Source organism: Sorghum bicolor, chromosome 3 (assembly GCF_000003195.3).
Source record: "Sorghum bicolor cultivar BTx623 chromosome 3, Sorghum_bicolor_NCBIv3, whole genome shotgun sequence".
Classification (NCBI taxonomy): Eukaryota; Viridiplantae; Streptophyta; class Magnoliopsida; order Poales; family Poaceae; genus Sorghum; species Sorghum bicolor.
Genome location: NC_012872.2, coordinates 59,839,920 through 59,860,103, shown reverse-complemented (window position 1 = coordinate 59,860,103; position 20,184 = coordinate 59,839,920). Strand labels below are relative to the sequence as shown.

At 43.2% G+C, this 20,184-nt stretch overlaps 2 protein-coding genes across 3 annotated transcripts; both read right to left on the bottom strand.

Moving 5' to 3' along the window:
• Window positions 1,195–5,614, bottom strand: LOC8063074 (65-kDa microtubule-associated protein 3). Of its 2 annotated transcripts, none has more exons than XM_021455439.1 (13): window positions 5,410–5,614; window positions 5,082–5,182; window positions 4,762–4,968; window positions 4,093–4,341; window positions 3,768–3,977; window positions 3,437–3,592; window positions 3,178–3,337; window positions 2,917–3,068; window positions 2,741–2,828; window positions 2,558–2,631; window positions 2,388–2,462; window positions 2,007–2,241; window positions 1,195–1,911 (listed from the first exon to the last, which is right to left on the bottom strand). In XM_021455439.1, exons 2-13 carry the CDS (start codon window positions 5,151–5,153, stop codon window positions 1,517–1,519), a joined length of 2,073 nt encoding a protein of 690 aa, XP_021311114.1. In that variant the 5' UTR covers window positions 5,154–5,182; window positions 5,410–5,614; the 3' UTR covers window positions 1,195–1,516. The 2 variants fall into 2 exon arrangements, with proteins under 2 accessions (XP_021311114.1, XP_002456163.1); XM_002456118.2 differs by having other exon boundaries at window positions 1,195–1,902; window positions 5,410–5,613.
• Window positions 8,302–12,816, bottom strand: LOC8068032 (ATP synthase subunit beta, mitochondrial). Its single transcript, XM_021456956.1, has 9 exons — window positions 12,251–12,816; window positions 11,306–11,381; window positions 11,118–11,206; window positions 10,903–11,020; window positions 10,714–10,817; window positions 10,477–10,635; window positions 10,091–10,315; window positions 9,693–10,004; window positions 8,302–8,751 (listed from the first exon to the last, which is right to left on the bottom strand). The coding sequence occupies exons 1-9, from the start codon at window positions 12,716–12,718 to the stop codon at window positions 8,638–8,640; spliced, it is 1,665 nt and encodes a 554-aa protein (XP_021312631.1). The 5' UTR covers window positions 12,719–12,816; the 3' UTR covers window positions 8,302–8,637.

Below are 20,184 nucleotides of genomic sequence, written 5' to 3'. Positions count from 1 at the left end.
GCAGGTCGCATGACTCGACTCGTGAACCGCATCTTGACTCGGCTCCTGCCCCCTGCGTATCGGAGCATCTGAACATGACGTGACGTGATCCAACCGCAATGTAACGAGAATGTCGCAGGCGAAGCTGCCGCGAAGCTGCGCGCGCGGGCTCGCACCTCTCTGTGCGTCAGTGCCGGGGGCGGCAAGTTGCGAGCTAGCGAATAATTGATGAATAAACCGGGCCGAGCACATGAGCGGGCGTAACTGCGCGCGTCTGAATTATATGCACCTATGCGCGTGTGGACTCCACGGGGGGAGGGACGCCGGAGCCCCGGCGTGGCTGAGTTGTGCCTCTCATGGGGTGCGCACCGCGCGCGGTGTGCACGGCGGTCGGTCGGTGCGTGCGGTTCGCTCCGGCAACCGCCGGCCCCAGCCGGCACCGTCGTCGCTCGTCAGCAGGACACCTTCCGAGTTCCGACTTGAGGCTGTTGGCTCGGCTGGCTTCCCTTGCCTTGACCCGAAGCGACTTGCACAAGAGATGCATCGGCCCGTCGACGTTGGGATGTTACCGAAAGATACAGCGCACTAATGACTGGTCACTGGTCTGTCATCTTCATCTCTGCTCACTACTCACCACTGCTAGTGTTTCGAGGTGGGGGAGTCAACAGACAATGGGTGTAACCATCGCCCATCTGTTGCGTAATTGCGTTATGACACGGCGGTGGACAATATTTGGGCCGGGCAAATCAGGAGACAACAATGGCTAGCAAGTCCTTGGTGGCCACCGCACCCGGTAACGACCACGACCAGTGATCCAGTGAGCTCAGGGGGTGGGTGTCATGGTTTGGTAGTTCCACAAGGTGCTGTGTGCCAACCGTCAAAATCACAACTACTGTACTAATCTGTGGCAAGTAGTTTGACACCGAGCTCATTCGTGCATGGGTAGCTGTTTATACGGAAGCATAGGTCAATGCCATTATCTTTTAGCTTTTTAAACCCGACTTGGACCACACTGACAACCCACATTATGATTTGTACTTCTGTGCTGTTCTGGCCACTGGCATTAACCTTATACAAAAGGTGCTGGGATGGTGATTGATATGGGGCACACAACACACACTGCAACTCTGAAAGATTGAGCACACTCACACACTACGACAGATTCCAGGATGACGATTCCTGGTGATGAAACCAGATTATCCCAAAGATTTGAGATCACAACATAACATGCGACGAGATATTTGGATAACAGTAATAAACAATAATAACAATAACAGGTCATCGCCGATGCAATGCGACCAGATGAAGCTATACAACTTAGGATACGGAGCACAAGCTCAAGTCTAAATACTCCCTTTACTAGCTGTAGCAAATATGGCTTTGAATCAGAATAGTACTGCAAAATACGAACGAGGCCGACTACTATCGAGTATCGACCAACAGGTAACATTGGCCTCTGACGAGAAATGGGTCAGTTCAGCTGTTAACTACGTAATAACTGGGTCTTAGGACACCTGAGCGAAGGTGAATGACCGAGTTAAGCCACTTGCCTGGCCACGTAAAGGGCGAGCCGCCTCTCTTCGAACGAGTACTCGATGTCTGCTGGCAGTGCTGGTAACTCTGCCTTCTGGAAAAGGGTTTCAGGAGTGGCTACGACCTTGTTAGCCACAGCTGGTGTCGCCGCCATCTGCATAGGAGCCGTCACTGTCGCCGGTGTTTTTGGATTGAGCCCTGCAAATGTCTTGGGGGTTTTGTTCTCTTCCTCTGTGTCATTGGAGATAGGCCGCGCAGGAATCGATGAGACATTGTTTCCTGGCATGATCTGGGCAAAAGGCTTGCGTGGTGTTTCTGCCTCTCGCAGAGTGCTTGCGTTGAAACATAACTTCTTAACGGGAAGACCGGCAATGTCCAAGCCTCTACTACCTGAAAGTGCTAGGTTCGATCAGAATTGTATGCAAGTCAGAGGAAGTTTACTAGGAGATGAATGGAAAAGAAATTGCAGTAGATGAATGGAAAAGGAAGCTTACTAGGAGATAAAGCGCCCAAATCTTCAGCCTTCTTGGCAGCACGAGCTGTCTTGGAGTGCATTATGTCTGTTTTGGGGGCATGCGTTGTGGGTCCACCAAGAGACAGCCTTCGGTTCGCACCACCCATGGAGTGCCTAGGTGCCTTCTTCGTGCTTTGTGGCTTAGATGGACTTGGTTTTGATCCATACAGCGCTTCCTGCTCAGCTTTGAGTTGATCCTGGATCTTCTTCTGGTCCTGCAAATCAACATATTAAACCCAGTTAAAATTCTTGTTTGTGTTTTTTTTGTCACAACAAATCAGCGAACAGTACTTTCAGTCATGCCTTTTTAGACAAGCGAACATGCTAGGCAATGTAGAAATATTTTGCACGGAAATATTACCCTCTGCCTCTTCTTCTCTAGCTCTTTCTCCTGGCGAACAATCATGTACTCTTCAAGCATTGACAGAAGGCGGACCTGAAAAATATGCATGAAATACATTTTAGCAAAATATTAAATACCCAAAGGATTTAAACATCCAAGAAAAAAAATACAGGAATAAGAAAACTTACACCATCATATGTGAACTCTTTTCCTCTTTCTGTCTCCCAAGCTACAATTTTTGTGGTCAAAACATCTACCAGTCCTGTTTCAGGCATGGTAATGGTAAATTTGTTGCAACTATGATAGAATAACATTCTATGAACAGAACATAATCAGTGAAAGCTCTAATGAAATTAGCACAGCAATATTACCTGGGATCTTGTTAACCAAAATACGAGCTTTCTCAGCCCTTTTGAGTGTCAAGTGGGCCCCTCTCCCAGCATTATAACGATTGTCATCCTATACATGTCATGTTCAGCGAACTATTACTATCCAGTAAACAAAAACAGAACAGAGATTTGCACATAAAGTTGACCAGCATTGCTACTTTGTTGTAATCTTCCAGCCAAGCTTCCTCCTCACATGCATTCAGCCACCTTTCAACCTTCTCGAGGATATCCTTCCGGCTAAAAGCTTCCTCTTTCACTGTGGCAATGTGAGCCTCAATTTGTTCCAGCACCAGCGCAGGATCAACAGCTCCTGTAGGAAAAGGCAAAGGTGGATAAGATCGTTCTCATGTTCCCATATTTTTCAGGTCTGCAATACATTTCGATGGACACAAGTTAACAACCCAGGATATGATCTTTACCTGCCTCAATAGCCTCATCACTAAATTCGGCTGCATAACCCTCCTCGCCAATCAAATGAGCACGTCTCCTATGCTCTTCCAGTTCTGTCTTCTTTTTCAGAACAAGGTCTTTCATCTTGCTCGCTTTAAGTTGTTCAAGCCTTAAAACTTCAGATTCCACCTACATTTTAGATCATGATATAATCTCAGATCATTGCTAGCTCAAACAAAGAAAAAAACATAGCAAGCATGTGCACTATCTAAAGAACAATAAACTCACATAGCTGAGGAAGTCGGTAGAGAGGGTGTTAGGCTCAGTTATTTCATGTTCTGAAGCAGCAATATTGCATGTTACATTCTGGAACATCTGCTGCTCTTCAAGTGGTGTATCCATGAGATTCCAAAGTTCAAGCATGCTAGATGCCAAATCTTGAAGCTGTGACATTCAGAATTTGAAATTAACAATGTTAAAGGCACTGAATAATTGAAAATTGTTGAGGGTGGTCTGTGCTGAACGATCAAAATTTGACACTAGTGAATGTGCTGAATAAAAAAAACAGTTCACTGTGCTGAATGATTGAAATTTCTGAAGTGGTGTGAAGAGTGCTAACCTTTTGCATCCTCTGGACTTTCAATTCACGCAATCTGTTTACAGCAGATGCAAGACTCTCAATTGTACTGTTGCTTAGGTTCTTTGATCCATCAGTCTCACCCAGGCTAGGGTGCACCTCATATACTGTTTGTTTGAAGTCTACACCAAGCACCTCGCATAACGAATGCAAAGTGTTAAGATGTTCCATCACTTGTTTCAGCCGATCACTCTGTGAAAAACAGGCACAAACAATGAGATTTATAGACTTGCATGAGCAGTGAAGGAAAATAATAGACATGGGGAGTAATGCTCATTGGACAAATAAAGCAGACTGATCCACAGACCTTCTCCTTCTGAAGGGATTGTAGCTCTTTCGTTAGCTCCTCCAGCTTTCTTAATGACAGATCAGACTGATCCACAGGAATTCTAAAGGGTACAAAATCTGCAGGCCTGATTTCAGATGCAACCTTCTTAATTTGCTCTATGACATCAAGAAATTGGTCCCATCTTTCAACTTTCTTCTTTCTCATCTCCTCCAAGTATGGGACAATCGCATTCAATTCCTCTCGTAAACCATGTAACTTCTTATTTGACTGTCATTTAAAAGAAAACAAATTATTGATGGGATCACTACTGAAACATTCAGTTTTCATAGCAGAATGCATGCAGTTTCTGACTTCAATATGGGACAATATAGTTCTGCTACTCCCTTAAACCATTCAAGATCTTATTCTACTAACATTTTCATCAAAAAAGGTAAGAATTACCAATAGAGCCACTAGAGTTATTTTTGTATAGCAGAGTACGAGTGACCTGCACATCTAGCCAATTGCTATCACACTATCACAGCCCTAAAGTTGCAATGGCAGTAAAAGAGACCATGAGAGAAAATTCTGTAGAATATCCTTCTGCAGTACAGCAGTAGTACTCAGATGTTTTTTTTATTTTGAAGCCTACTTAGATGTTATTTGTTTCTTTCATGGTATATGGTACTTCAAAGCACAGAAACTAACCTGTCTAACATGTATCGGTGGCTCGCCCATGGCCGAGCAGATGCCAGCGAGTTCAGCCTCTGCCTCCGCAATGGCCTGCCGCAACTGGGCCCTGCACCGATTGGCCTGGTCGACCTTCCTCCTGTAGACGTCGAGGCACTCCTGCTCGAGCTCCAGCAGCATCCGGTCCCTCGCCATGTCTGGCTCACCGACCTCATCCCAAATCACCTGACACAACCCAGGAAAAAAAACCTGAATTCCTCGCGGACCGGGCGCGCCGAACGGCGGAACCAACAAAAAAAAGCCGGGGAAAAACTGTGAAATTAGAGAGGAGGGCTTACGTTGAGCTCCAACAGGAGTGAATCGCACGTCGTCGACATCTGCTGCAGCTGGTCCTTCACGGCGCTACTCATAGCGAGAGGGGGGACACCGCAGCAGCACCCTGCAGACGCGATTCCACAGATCAAACGCAACTTCGCCGCAACACACACACACATACCCCAGCGCGCGCACCACGAACCCCAGAGCAAAACAGTTCCACCGCGCTGAGCAGGAGGATGAGGCAGAACCCCACCCCAGCCTAGGGTTTCCCCCTCAGCGGAGGATGCACGCTGCGCCGCGGGCGACCGGATCCAAAATCCCCGGGCGAATCGCAAGTAGGATACTCACCTCTTCACCACCCGGCGCGGCCTCGTCGAGCGGGCGGGGCTGGGCGGGGCGGGGACGGGCGGCGGACTGTCGCCGGGACGAGGTGATGCGATCAGACGCTTCAGGAGCGAGACCACGAGAGAGTGGAGGGGGGACTGGGGGAGAGGAGAGGAGAGGAAGGAGGCGTACAGTGGTTTGAAATGTTTTGAAATAGGCTAGGGGGGAGTCGGGAGAGGCAAGAATGGCGGAGAAGATTTGGGGTTTGGAAATCCGTTTGGTTGGTTCAGGACGGGGACAGCGGCAGAGAGCCGTTAGCGCCGGATCCCATCCTGAGCCCTCCGTTTTGAATTAAACGGCCCGGATGGCACATTGACTCGTTTGAGGGCACGCGGCCAAGTGGATGCATCAACCTGGTGCTGACGGGTGGGGTCAGCATGTCGGTGCCTGCGTGTCAGAAGCGGAGCAAGCGAACTTTCTTTATGATAACTTTCCTTTTTTTCGAAAATTCTTTATGAAAACTTTCGAGGTAAAAGAACACTGATGCATAGCATTCTGAAGAGGTTTATGATTACTTTTGTGGATTTGGGTAACGTTGAGATCCGATTGTGTGATGCAAGCACAAAAAGGATAAAAAAAATAACATACTAAAGGTAAAAGATCATTGAGATGAAAAATGGAATTTTACAAATTGCTAAAAAAAAAAATCAAATCCACTTTACATAGCATGATTGACTTCAAATTGTCACGGCAATCAAACACACGGTGCAAACCTTGTACTCCCTCCGTCCCATTGAAAATGACATTTTGGACTTTGTGTCATCTTATTTGTTGTTCGTCTTATTCAAATTTTTTATATAAATATTATATAATTTGTGATAACTTATTTTATCATTAGAAATAGTTTAATCATAATTTATTTTATAATTTATAAAAAAAATTAAATAAAATGGATGGTCAAATACGATACTAAAAAGTCAAAAACGACACTCTTAAAAGGACAGAGAGAGTAAGTAATAAATCAAGAGAAAGGAAAACGATGACTTATTCAAATAGATTTTAGAAGTGAAATAATTTGAAATTAAATACACACGGTTCACTGCCTTGCGCTGCACCTATAGTGCTACGGTGCAAAAGTTGAAGCCCCCACAAACTCACCTAAGAGGGCACAGTCCCACTAGTTATTTATCTTGTAGGATGATTAAACATTCATTGGCGGCAATGACGGAGCCAGAATTTTTTTTTACCTGGGGCGAACTCTATGCACAAACTACATGCTAAACACAAAATTAGTATCACACAACCAATCACGCTTACCGAAAGCAGGGTTTCCTAGTGAACCTGTTCCTTTCCTCCCTCCATCGCAGACTGGCAAGCACAGGCTCGCAACAGAGCTACCAAAGCAGTAGCAGTTGAGCAGCTCCTGCATCCTATAGTCTTGGCCGACCCGTGGGAGGCGGGCGAGGCTGAGGCCATGCGGGGACCACAGAGGTTGGCCCGGGGGCGAGCCAGCGACGGTTGATGCGGGGACGCCAACAGCCAATGTCGAGCGACGCACGGCGTCAGGCGATCTGGTGACTGCGCGACGGTCGGCACTCGGCACTCAGCGCAGAGGCCGAGCCGCGGTGGCCGGTGGGCACCTAGGCGGCGAGCGGGACCTCGCAAGCTGCGATGGGGATTAGGAATTTGGGAACGAATCCACTGGTTGGGGAAGGAGCGTGCCTGTGTGCAATGGTGGGCTTTCAAGGCCCCCCTCACGGTCTCACCTCTGTCGTCCTCAACAAAGTGAAGAAAAGGCCCATCCCGTGCTCGTTTCTTCTCTTCACCTCTGCTTTTCTTTTTCCACGCTCGAGCGCCACAAGTCGCTGCATCCTGCTCGTGCTCACCTCACTGCCGGTGCTAGGGAAGAAGGGTTCCGGAGTCTAGGGCGAGCTCGCCGGAAGCTGGGGCGGCCGCCCCACCCCGCCCCTAGGGTGGCTCCGCCAGTGATTGGCGGAGCCTCTTGGAGGCGAAGCTGGGCTGCTGCCCCCCCTACTCTAAATAAATTTCTCAAGTTTGATATAATCAGTTTCTTTAGCATAAGACCTTAAACATGAACTCATCCATAATCAATCACATAGCTTATGTTTAGCCCCCTTTTCATTTTACATCAGGCTCCGCCACTGCAAATATTGTGTGAAGCTCTTGATAAACTTAGATGTTCGTTTATTTACCTTGATATAAGTAATTGGTTAGCTTGATGGGCTTAAGGACTGCTTAGAGTGCACAGACTCTTCTCTACCCACGTGTCACAAAGTGAGATAGGCCATACAGTCGTTTCCAAGCGAAAAGGTCCCATACGGTCGTTTGGAAGCAACAAGCTCCATATACTCCCTGTCCCTTTACCAAACACATAAAAAATGCAATCAATCCATCTCGGGAGTTGTTTAAATTCAAAATATACAATTTTAGAGTGACGAGTGTCACATGAAAAATATTCAGATAGAAATAATAAAACAAAGTACAGAAGACAAATTTATTAAGCCTAATTAATCCATCATTAGCACATGTTTATTGTAGCACCATATTGTTCAATCATAGACTAATTAGGCTTAAAAGATTCATCTCATAAAATAGATACAATCTGTACAATTAGTTATTTTTTTAGTCTATATTTAATACTCTATAAGCATGTGTCTAAACATCCAATGGGATAAAAGGTATACTCTAGGGGAAGAAACTAAACAAGGCCTCCCTAGCGACAAGATCTCCATATTCCTTGTCCCTTAAACAAAGACATCAAAATTGCAATCGACCCATCCCATTATCATCCCATGAACCAAACACATTCCACCCCTTCGTCTAATGAATCAAACACATCTCATCCCTTATCGTCCCATGAACCAAACACTGGAGTTGGAAACAGATCACAAAAAATAGACTGCACAGTTAACAAACTGTGGAATCGGTTCAGAAAAAAATTGAACAGGTAACCTCAAAACAGCTATGAACATGTGAGACTACAGTATTTCTTTGAGAATTAACAAGTTCATAGTTTCGCCGTCATCAAAAAGGATAATTCTTCCTCAAAGGGCAGTAAGCCAAATGAAAATGTCATAGTGAATCCTTATTATGGGGGGAAACGGAGGGAAAACACATCCATTGGCAGGGCAGGGCCTCCTGCTCACGTAAATACATGTTCTTGATAACGCAGAATAAAAGGCACAACATGTTGACCTCCAAAGTTAAATTTGCATTGCCTGTGGAGACTGTTTATGATGCATTTTCCTTGGCAATCTTCTCTGCCTTGGCGATGACCTCCTCTATTCCTCCAACCATGTAGAATGACTGTTCTGGAAGGTCATCATACTTGCCATCCAAAACACCCTATTCGATACAAAGATAAGGTTCAAATAGTTAACACTAAACGGAAAAGTAATGAGACAAAAATACTCATACATAAACACGATAAAAATCCTAAGATGACCTCTTAAAGCAGCTAATAGAATTTGCAAGGCACTTTTTAAGTGCGTACATAATAACCATATCATATCATATCATAACAAACCATCATGTGAAACTTGTGTTTGCTTTCTATATAAGCAGGGTTTACCTTCATAAAAAATCATAACTATCATTGCATAAGAAAATGACAAAATGTACACTTTTTTTTTTGCCCCCATTTGTTCAGAACAAAGTACTCAGGGTTTACCTTCATAAAAAAATCATAACTATCATTGCATAAGAAAATGACAAAATGTACACTTTTTTTTTGCCCCCATTTGTTCAGAACAAAGTACTCAGGGTTTACCTTCATAAAAAAATCATAACTATCATTGCACGAGAAAATGACAAAATGTACACTTTTTTTTTTTTGCCCCCATTTGTTCAGAACAAAGTACTCATGTGTATACATCACTTTGGACATGGGACAGTCTACAAGAGGTAACTTTTAATAACTCCTGCAACAATATGTTGTTGAAAACTCTGATAAAACACAACAATGAAAAACATCATATGACAAGCCAAATGTCCATTAGCCAACCTGTGGTTCATGTTAGAAGTAAAATCAAGAAAAAACTACCATTATCAAAAAAAAAACTATACTTTTGTCAAAAGACACATTTCCATAGACTCTAGTACCTAATGAACACATCAAATAAATCATTAAATTTGACACAATTTAATCATGCATTGAGCACCAAGCAGCAAGGCAAAGAACACCAACTGGATTGTTTAGCCAAACAATGATAATTGGAGGGGGAGAAACTGTTGCAATAGTACAGTTCACAATGGGCCAGGAGATAGGTTACAGTCATGACATATACCTGGAAACTTTTGACACTCTCCTTCAGCTCAACATACTTTCCAGGTGCACCCGTGAAAACTTCAGCAACATGGAATGGCTGGCTAAGGAACCGCTGAATCTTCCTAGCACGAGCGACCGTCAACTTGTCATCTTCACTGAGCTCATCCATTCCCAGAATGGCAATAATATCTTGGAGATTCTTGTAATTCTGAAGAACCTTCTGAACACCACGAGCAGTGTTGTAGTGATCCTCACCCAGAACATGGGGGGACAACATTCTGGATGTGGAGTCGAGAGGATCGACGGCAGGGTAAATACCAAGCTCAGAAATCTGCAAAGAGACAACGCTAACATCATACTCATAATAGCAACAGCATCAATCCGCAGAAATTCTAACTAGACATGAGGCAGGAATACCTGACGTGACAACACAGTAGTAGCATCAAGATGGGCAAAGGTGGTTGCAGGAGCAGGATCTGTCAAGTCATCAGCAGGCACATAAATAGCTTGAACAGATGTAATAGAACCCTTCTTTGTGGTGGTAATCCGCTCCTGCAGTCCTCCAAGATCAGTAGCAAGGGTGGGTTGGTATCCCACAGCAGATGGAATACGCCCAAGCAGAGCAGACACCTCAGAGTTCGCCTGACAGATAGTAGATACCAAATGTACAAGTTTTCAGCTTTAATGTATGCTGAATCAAGGCAGAAAATACATGAGACTGATTGACTAATGTCATCTGCATATCCAATAACAAGCATACCATTGCAGGTACTTTCTGGACATATAACAGGACATGAATCTACCTGGGTGAAACGGAAAATGTTATCGATGAAGAGAAGCACATCCTGTCCTTCAGCATCACGGAAATGCTCAGCAACAGTCAAACCAGTCAGCCCAACTCGAGCACGAGCACCAGGAGGCTCATTCATTTGACCGTAGACAAGAGCGCACTTGCTCTCACTCTGCCGCAAAGTACAATGTAAGGAAAACTCACCTAACAGATATGAGACCCAACAACACATTCAAAATCCTGATATTACCTGCTTATCACCAAGCTTAATGACACCACTCTCAATCATTTCTCTGTACAAGTCATTACCCTCGCGAGTACGTTCTCCAACACCAGCAAAGACAGAGAAACCACCTAGATGAAGAAATGAAATAAATAAGCCAACATAAACACATGACAATTTCGCTGCATGCCCATCCATCTCTGTAGAAAAACAAACCATGGGCCTTGGCAACATTGTTAATCAGCTCCATGATAAGGACAGTTTTCCCCACCCCTGCACCACCAAAGAGACCAATTTTACCACCTCTTTGGTAAGGTGCAAGAAGATCCACGACCTGGTAGAAATAGAAGCATTGTATTAAACTATGGACAATAAGCCTGATGAAAAGAACCTAGCAAACTAGACAGGCACACACTTCCAAAGAGATGCACCTTGATTCCAGTAACAAGAATTTGCTGCTCTGTAGCTTGCTCGACAAAGGCTGGGGCTTCACGATGGATAGGAAGGAAGTGATTTGTTGCTAAAAGCAAGGAACAATCAACAAAACAAGAATATAAGCGTGACTTTTTAGTAGTGTATATGTAAATGTTAAAAGTAAATCAATGTCACGAAGACTTACTTATATCTCCCCTCTCATCAATAGGCTCACCGATAACATTGATAATGCGTCCAAGCGTTGCCCTACCAACAGGGACCTAGAAACAGATATACAAGTCACAAATGCAAAAGCACAACTGAGACATGGTTTGGAAGATGGTGTAGCACGGTAATTACGAGTAGCAACAACTAGGTTCAGATACTGTAAGCATCTAGAGCCTACATACCCAATATATAGGTAGAAAGCTTATATACGGCAGGTGTAACAACTAACAAGTCATTTTGTGTGTATCAACGACTTAGTATGAGTTTAGTAGCTAAATCATAGAACACATAATAAGCAAGTCACCAAAGTTGCATGTGACCATGATACACTGAGTAGATGACAAAGAGAGATGGGGAAAACTTTCAAAGATTTCCAAATGTTTATACTTTATTATGGATATATGAAGTTTCCTTAGTAACTTTATCAAACTAACGAATGGTAAATAATCTTGACTCGTGATGAGACAAGCCCTGTTTGGTTACCCTTGCTAAATTTTAGCCAGCTAAAATTATTTTAGCTACTCATAGATGACTAGTGGAACTAAACTATTTTAGCTCCTTTTTAGTCAGTGTGTTTGGAAGTTTAGCTACTAAAGTGACTAAAGTTTAGCTGACTAAAATTTAGCAAGGGGAACCAAACAGGCCCAGTTGATATAAAAACGTGTATGGAATAGATCAGCATTTTTGAATTTCACTAAACCATGATGATAATGCTACAGGCGTGTGGATTATCAAACAAATCAGTACGCATACAATCAATAAAAACAGTCGTAGATCTAGAAAGCACTGACTGAACAACAGATGGACCCGTACGTCTAGATCAAACCTAAAACCCGCCAGGTCCGCCGAATCGTCAGGTAGACATCCGCATATATCAGCTCAAAACACAAAAAATGAACGGGAAATGAGGAAATGGGCTTACAGTGATGGGAGAGCCGGTGTTGAGAACACGCTGGCCGCGGACGAGCCCCTCTGTCCCGTCCATGGCGATGGTACGGACCATGTTCTCACCGAGATGTTGCGCCACCTCGAGCACGAGGCGAATGTTGTTGTCGAGCACCTCGAGCGCCGTCAGGATCGGGGGCAGCCCCTCGTCGAAGCGCACGTCCACGACAGCGCCGATGACCTGGCACACCTGGCCGATGGCACCGGCGCCGGTGAACTCATCGGTGATCTTGCCGCCACCGGTTTTCTTGCCGGTGGAAGGAGGCGGCGGAGCGGGCGCGGCCTGGGCCGCGGCGGAGGATGCGTAGGCGGCTGCGCGGTTGAGTATGAAGCCCGCGGGGGACGGGCGGTGGTGGAGCGGCGCGCGCGGGCACGGGGACGGTGAGGCGGAGCGGAGGCGAGAGGCGGAGCGGAGGATAGATGAGAGGGCCCGGCGCGTGGCCATGGCCGGCGGCGAGGGGTCCGGATCTAGGTTTTCCTCAGAATGGTGCGGGTGGCAGTGGCGGCTCCACTCTGCGGGGAAGGGTGGTAGGGGTTTGGGGATCGGGGTTGGGGGTGGGGAATATGGAGAAGGCCAGAAGGGTGGGGAGGGGAGGGATTCGCGGCTGGACCTGGTCCTCAGTGGACCGATAAGAGTGGAGCGTGCTTGCTGATCTGTCAGTTTTAAGGGCGAGTTTGGTTCAGGGGGGTGTTGTCTAAAGTTTAACAGTGTCATGTTGGATGTGGTATGGGCGATTTATATGGTGTTCAAATATTAATCTTATATTTTTATTCTTATATTTTTTATAAAGCAAAACCGCACCATCTATTTCTTTCAAAATGTAAGTTTTTTTTAAGGGAACCATAGAGCTTTTCATTCAATATCAGAGGGAGTAGAGTCCGCGATTGCTAGATCAGCTAGCCAATCCGGTATTACATCAAGCAAAAAAGAGGACGTTCGGTGGCAGAGATCGTGGATGCACACATATGAGTAACCGAGTTTGCATCTCTGCTCACCCAACGCACCCGAAAATCAGAAAAACATTTCCCTAGCTCTATGATATCAAGACATAAACTGCCAATGGTGAAGTAGACCGAATTCGGATCCTGGAGCTGGAGAAAGCGTGCTAGGCCTTGGCAGTCCACCTCCAGAATCACCTTGTCGAGGCCGAGCTCGATCTCCAGTTCCAGACCTTCTCGAGCAGCCAACGCCTCCGCGGAGAGGGCTGACTCCACGTCGTCAAACTAACGTGCGGCTGCACCAGACACCACCTCAGTATGATCACGAATGACCACACCAGTACGTCCTGAGAAGGCCTGGTAATCAAACCCTGCATCGGTATTGACCTTACTCCAGCCCGACTTCGGCTTCTCCCAGCGCACCCGCCCTGCCAGTGGTCGCTTGGGTTCCTGCACCGGCTGCAAAGAAGCTAGTTCCTCCAGCAGGCTAGAAACATATCGCGCAGCTCCACCTGGTTCCCAAATTTTCCTTCCATGGCGTCGCCCATTGTGTCCTGTCCAGAGCGCCCAAGCTCCGCAAAACCGCACTATCTATTTCTTTCAAAATGTAAGTTATTCAACTAAGCAATCCACTACACATCCCACTACTTATTTCTCGCAACATGGAAACTATCCAACTAGTCAATTCACTATCACTAATACATACAATTAAAACCTATTAGTTCATGTAACTGTAATATCCACGTCAACAAGTCACATATTTTTCTGAACATACAAGTTGTCCAATTAGACAAATTCACATTCTAACCTATTTATATTTCTTCTTCATACCCGCGGCAATACGCGGGGAACCCTCCTAGTAAAAAATAAATTATATACTCTGTCAGTAATCTATGAGATGAAATTATTAAGCCTAGTTAATCCATCATTAACATAATTTATTGTAGCAATCATGGATTAATCTATCATTGAATATGAACTAATTAGACTTAAAAAATTCATCTCGTAAATTAATTTTGATATGTGTTTTTAGTTTCGTAAATAATCTATATTTAATACTTCATGTATATGTCTAAACATTCGATATCATAGAGACTAAACTTTAGGCTATGTAACCAAACGGGGCCTTCCAAGGGCAGCTCCAACATGATTCTTTAAATATTTTTGTCAAACCGACTAATTGCATAAAAAATAATGTATCTAAAAAAAATAAATGTCTTATAATTTAGAATAAAAGTAGTAAAAGTTTGTGCAAATCGTTGATTTTCATTCAATTTAATATAGTTAATATTGATATTTATGTCTCCAATTAATTTTATATTCTAAAAATATATTTCATAATTAATTTAGTGGTATTTATCTTGTATCACAAATGTTAATGTTTTTTTATAACTAGTATAGTGCCTGTGCTAACGCCACGGTTTTATTCAGGGACGCACATAAAAATACCAAACGGCAATATTTTTTGCTAAAAATAAAAATCCACATGCATCCTTTAAGCCAAGTAAAGGGGTAAAAGACCAACGTTAGAAGAAAAAAATAATTCTTTGACCATACATAACCAAAATAACAAGTAGAAACTGAAAGGGGATGTGCATAGTCTCTATCACCCTTAAAAACCGATCCATTCCAACCCCACCGACATGGAGCCTGTGTCGTGGAACTCCAGGGATCCACATTGGCCGCCTATGTGCCCGCTTGTGTGACAGTCGGGCAACCTTCACTAAGCTCGTCCTCATCGTGTCGCCCTTGAAGCGTGACACCATTTTCAAGTTTTATGCTAGCTGATGAAGCCTTTAAGATAGTTCAATTCCTGTTGTAAGCAAAAAAAAAAAGTCAAAGTCACTACCACCTGTTGCCCTAGTCATGCTCAGTAAAGAGGCAAAAGAAACCTGATATATAAGTCAGAAATGGAGCATCAACCATGAAGTCACAACGGTTGATTTTTAAAATGTTGTTTGACAACTAACTGAAGCCACAAAAACTTTGGCATGAGCACAACTGACATAAGGCACATATATTTACAATTTATCTATGAAAAGGTGTCTGAATGACTTCTACATTCTGAATAGAAAGATACTCTCGCATTCTATCAAAGACACTTAGGCATGACCAAACGATGATAGCAAAGATATAATTGCAAGAAAAATACATCTTTTCTTTTGGCATTGTAGTTCTCACTCTTCTCACAAAGTCATTATAGCATCTTAGGCGTCAAACTTGAAATAGTTTGATTTAGCATAAACCTAAAACATCACTTATTTTGGGACAGAGGGAGTACTTAGCAACCAAACCAAAGTAATAGAGTTCCAAACTCCTAACACCAGAAATGCCTATGAATTCACATACCGTAAAAGCATACCAAAAAATTGTTGTTGCAGCACACTGACAAGGGAATGGCCATCAGAAACTTAGTAGCTTGAATTGCAGGATCATCTATCTCAATTATCAGAGTAGAGCTATCACTTGATTGTATTGTTATGGACATTAATAACTACTGTTCTGTGGTAGCACAAAGACGACTGACCTCTACAAAAGGCGTCCTAAGAGCCTTGTTCTTGATACTTTCGTTCCATCAGGTTTGTCTAAGGATCCAATCTCACAGGGAGCTCAAGTATATCAAATTCAATCAAAAAAAAGTGCACCAAATTGCATAAGAACATTTATGACCGAGTGGCTCCTATTCTATCATCAAAAGCGGCAAGAGTAGCTTCGACTGCAGCAAGAAAAAAGAAGTGTGTCTCGGCCAAGTTTAGTTTCTAAAAATCTTTAAAAAAATGTATATTTTCCATCACATCAAATCTTGCGGCGTATGTATGGAGCATTAAATATAGATAAAAATAATAACTAATTGCACAGTTTGTCTATAATTTGCTAGACGAACCTTTTGCGCCTAGTTAGTCTATGATTGGATAATATTTGTCAAATACAAATGAAAGTGCTATAATGTCGATTTTGTAAAAAAACAATTTGAACTAAACAAGGCCGCTTAACACCTGCTGCAAGTGCAAACTGAGTCTAAAACAATACTATCATTCTTATTAGGTTCATAATGCAAAGGCAGGTCAGAAAGAGCTATCTTCAACTACCATTTTTATTAAAACCAAAATTCTCAAACAATAAATGTGTCATCCAACTCAACTTATTTCTTTCTTTTATTTGTATACTATGTGAAGAGAAAATAAAGTAATATATTCAAACTATATAATAACTTTGCAACAATCATGGTCCAGATCTACAGTTAAGATAAATAAAAATATCAAATAGCTTAGTTGAACACAATTGATCTGGTGTCACAACCAATCATCTAGTGTTCTCCACAATTGAACATCTGAATTATACAAGTACTCATATCTATCCCTCAATCACCGAACAACACTACCATCTTCATACCTGAGCAGCTGAGCAGTAAAGTGGAAGTCGGTGGGGGCACTCTTGTCTTCCCAAGCTTTTGGATAATGTAGCCAATTGAACTGGGTCACCACAAAAAAGCATGGCAAATATCAGAAATAAGTAGTGCAAGAAAACTCAATCCTCATCCAGATCGCAGAACACGCCGCCCACAATCCTTCTGATCCAGGGAGGCTACCCCGTGACCTATGCGCTAGGATAGGAGCCACAGCCGTGCCGGGCCGGCGCCGCCTCCACCTTGCTGGTGGCTAGCTAGAGTGACGGCTCGTGCCTCCTACACCTTGACCGTGCTGCTGCCTGGTTAAGCCGAGTGAGACTGCCCCACCAAAGTCCGCCTGTACAGTTTTTTGGCGCTGCCAGCCGTGGGATCCTCGGCTCCATCATCATCTCCTCCTTCCACCGATCTAGGGTTTGGCAAGGAGACGCGCGCTAGCCGCCGGGTGGGATCACGGCGGGGCCTGGAGGAGGGATTGACCGGCCGAAGGGAAACACTGACGGGCCGTGACCCGCCGCGGGGCGGTGCCGCGCGGGCGAATCCGGCGTCCTGCATAGGAGGCATCGTTGGAGGGGTCGTGGGAGGGGAGGGGAGGGGAGAATGGGAGATACTCCAGGGGCGGCGGCGGTGGGGGAGGATGGAGGGGAGCACCTGGTGCGGAGGCGACGATGGCCGCACTGGAGACGGAGATGGGCGGAGTCGGTTTTTTTTCTTTGTCTCGGACGCGCTACGAGGGAAGCCGGGAGAAAGGGTCGGGGTGAAGCGAGGGAGGTGACGGAGGTTTGATTTGACGCGGGGCTGAGGGTGTGTAAGGTCGTGATCATACTTCTAATCTGGGCCGTTAAATCTGTAAGACATGTGTTGTGAGTCGTTGATCTTGCAGATGGAATTTGCCTAGAGAAGATTTCAATTATAGTAGAGATTCTGATCAAACCGACGTGTTTGGTTCACGAAATGCATCGACGTGGAAGCTGATCTGAGCCTTGCGGCCTTTGGTTCCCATCACATGTGCAGCCCGTCCATTGTCAAGTTATCCGAGGGGGTGTTTAGTTTCCTTTTTCTTCAATTTTTTTGAGTTGTAGTCCATCATTTTGTAAAATAAAACTAAACATTATACAAATAATTGATAAAAGTAGTAGTTATTTTTTATTTTGGATTTTGGCCTCAAGGCCTTGTTTAGTTCCAAAATATTTTGCAAAATCGACAATGTAGCACTTTCGTTTGTATTTGACAAAAATTATCCAACCATGGACTATCTAGGCTCAAAAGATTCGTCTCGTCAATTTCGACCAAACTGTGCAATTAGTTTTTATTTTCATCTATATTTAATACTCTATGCATGCGTCTAAAGATTCGATGTGACGGGGAATCTGAAAAATTTTACAAAATTTTTTTGGAACTAAACAAGGCCCAAGATGGCAATAAATTATGCATTTTAGATAAAACTAAACATGTCGATCGAGTAGACATTTTGCATTTTGGGTTTTATGGGAAACTAAATGGGAAACTAAACACCCCCTGAGTCACTCCCCAAAACCGTCAGATAAACTCATTCCGCAAATAATTGCCCTACTAGTAGTGGTGTCATGCCTGATCAACCGCGCAGAATTATTCCCTAACCCAAACACGCTAATGTTTGACTCCTCTGAAAAGTGATAATTACTTCTTTTGTAGATAGAAAGAGCACCTGTTAGGATTAAAGAAACTACGATGATGTTATTAGCGGCCACTATGCAATAAGATGTAATGTAAGGGAAAGAAAGTGACATGAACCCCATGGTGAAATGTTTGGAGTTAGATTTAGATAGATCATCCAGTGTAATGTCCTTTTAAGTGATGTGATGAAATATGAGCTACTCCCTCCGTCCCAAAAAGAGTGTCGTTTTAGGTTTTTGTGCCACAAGTTTGACTTAATTTGTACAAAAATATATGTAATATTTATATCTCTAAATAAATTTGTTAAAAAACTAGACTTAAAGATCTTTCCAATGATACTAATTATGTACTATAAATACTAATATTTTTTTATTATATATTTAGTTAAAGTTATTTCTCGGGAAGCGAAAACGACATTTATTTTGGGACGGAGGGAGTGGTTTGCTAGCCTAATCATTGGATCGTCGGAGGTGTCCTAGGCATACTTTGCTGCCTCACCAGCACGGATTCCAAAGAAACTCATTAGTATATATAGGCTCGTTTGGTTTTCTGTTAAAGTTTATTATTCGTCACATCGAATGTTTTGACAATGTATAGAGTACTAAATATGGAGTATTTATGAAATTAAAAATACACCTCAAGAGTAATTTGAGAGACGGATCTTTTAAGTCTAATTATGTCCATGATTGGATAATAATTGTCAAATAAGATGAAACTGCTATAATACCTATTAAACTTTAACATCCAAACCAAACACCCTCTAATCAAACCAAATTGTGTCTCAATTCTGGCAAGGATTTTGCTTGCTGGGAAGCTTACTTGTCAACCAAGCGATCAACTCTTCTATAGCTTCTCACCATGCAAGGCGAGGCGAGGTTTGGTCGAGGATCCAAACATATCTTCTCATGTGCTATCTTTAAAGTAAATATTGAATGTAAGGCCATATAGCTATACATAGACATGAAACCTCGATTTTTAAATTGGTTTACAGATATTCTCAAATAATATTGAACTCTCATGATGAATTTTAGCTCCCGTGGTTAAGGTTCTCTTAGGCCAGTCTCAATGCATAGTTTCATGACACAGTTACCAAGACTATAAAGTAGGTAACCGAGCCACAGGAGTTTTATGGGATGAAACTCCTCTCTCATCTGATGAAACCTCTTCATTTAATGACTCTGCCAAGTCAGCAATTTTACTTACGTGGCACCCTATTTAATGTGCATGACACTCTCATGAAACATGCATTGAGACTGACCTTAAGCATGATTCTTGTTGTGTCTTTTCAAATGGCTCAATTAAAAGCTCTAAAAAATAAGCAGACGCAATATCGGCTTATGAAATCAAACCAATATAAGAACGATGGAGCTAAAGCCGTTTTATCAAGAAGAGGAAGAAGCCACCAAAACATGGCTTGTTGTAACTTTACTGTTTTTTTTAGAAAAGTGAAACTCTACTAAAAAGCTTTAAGAATATGTTTGGTTCAACTTTTGAAAGACGCTTCTACTGTCAAAAAGTAGAACGTCAGCCAAATAGGTTGACCCTAAAGTTGTTTTTTTAAACAGCTGCTTTCACATTTGTATTTTCTCTAAATGGACGGAAATAGAGACATGTGTCGCGGTCGCAATTGTTGCATGAGAAATAGCACTATAGGGGAAGGAGATAGCTTTTATAGTTGTTTGAAGCAATTAGCTAAGGGCAGTCTCAATATAGTTTATATAATAGATATTATATATAGAAACTATGATTTCAATGAATAGTTTATACATTATCCAATCACATTCATTCTCTTTATTCTCAACCAACCACATCACTTCATATATTGAATCTCGTGGTTTCTAACTTAGACCGGGTTTCTCTCTTCAATAATTACCTTGTCAGAGCAACTCTAACGGGTTTGCAATCGAGTT

Excerpts from the sequence above, each read along its gene's own strand:
- LOC8068032 (XM_021456956.1), bottom strand. The coding sequence starts at position 12,718 with ATGGCCACGCGCCGGGCCCTCTCATCTATCCTCCGCTCCGCCTCTCGC. Across the intron at positions 10,316-10,476 it reads ACATTTTCCGTTTCACCCAG|GCGAACTCTGAGGTGTCTGC; the intron begins GTAGATTCATGT and ends ACTATCTGTCAG. Across the intron at positions 8,752-9,692 it reads AGAGTGTCAAAAGTTTCCAG|GGTGTTTTGGATGGCAAGTA; the intron begins GTATATGTCATG and ends TGTATCGAATAG.
- LOC8063074 (XM_021455439.1), bottom strand. The coding sequence starts at position 5,153 with ATGAGTAGCGCCGTGAAGGACCAGCTGCAGCAGATGTCGACGACGTGC. Across the intron at positions 2,242-2,387 it reads TAGAGAAGAAGAGGCAGAGG|GACCAGAAGAAGATCCAGGA; the intron begins GTAATATTTCCG and ends GTTGATTTGCAG. Across the intron at positions 1,912-2,006 it reads TTTGGGCGCTTTATCTCCTA|CACTTTCAGGTAGTAGAGGC; the intron begins GTAAGCTTCCTT and ends GATCGAACCTAG.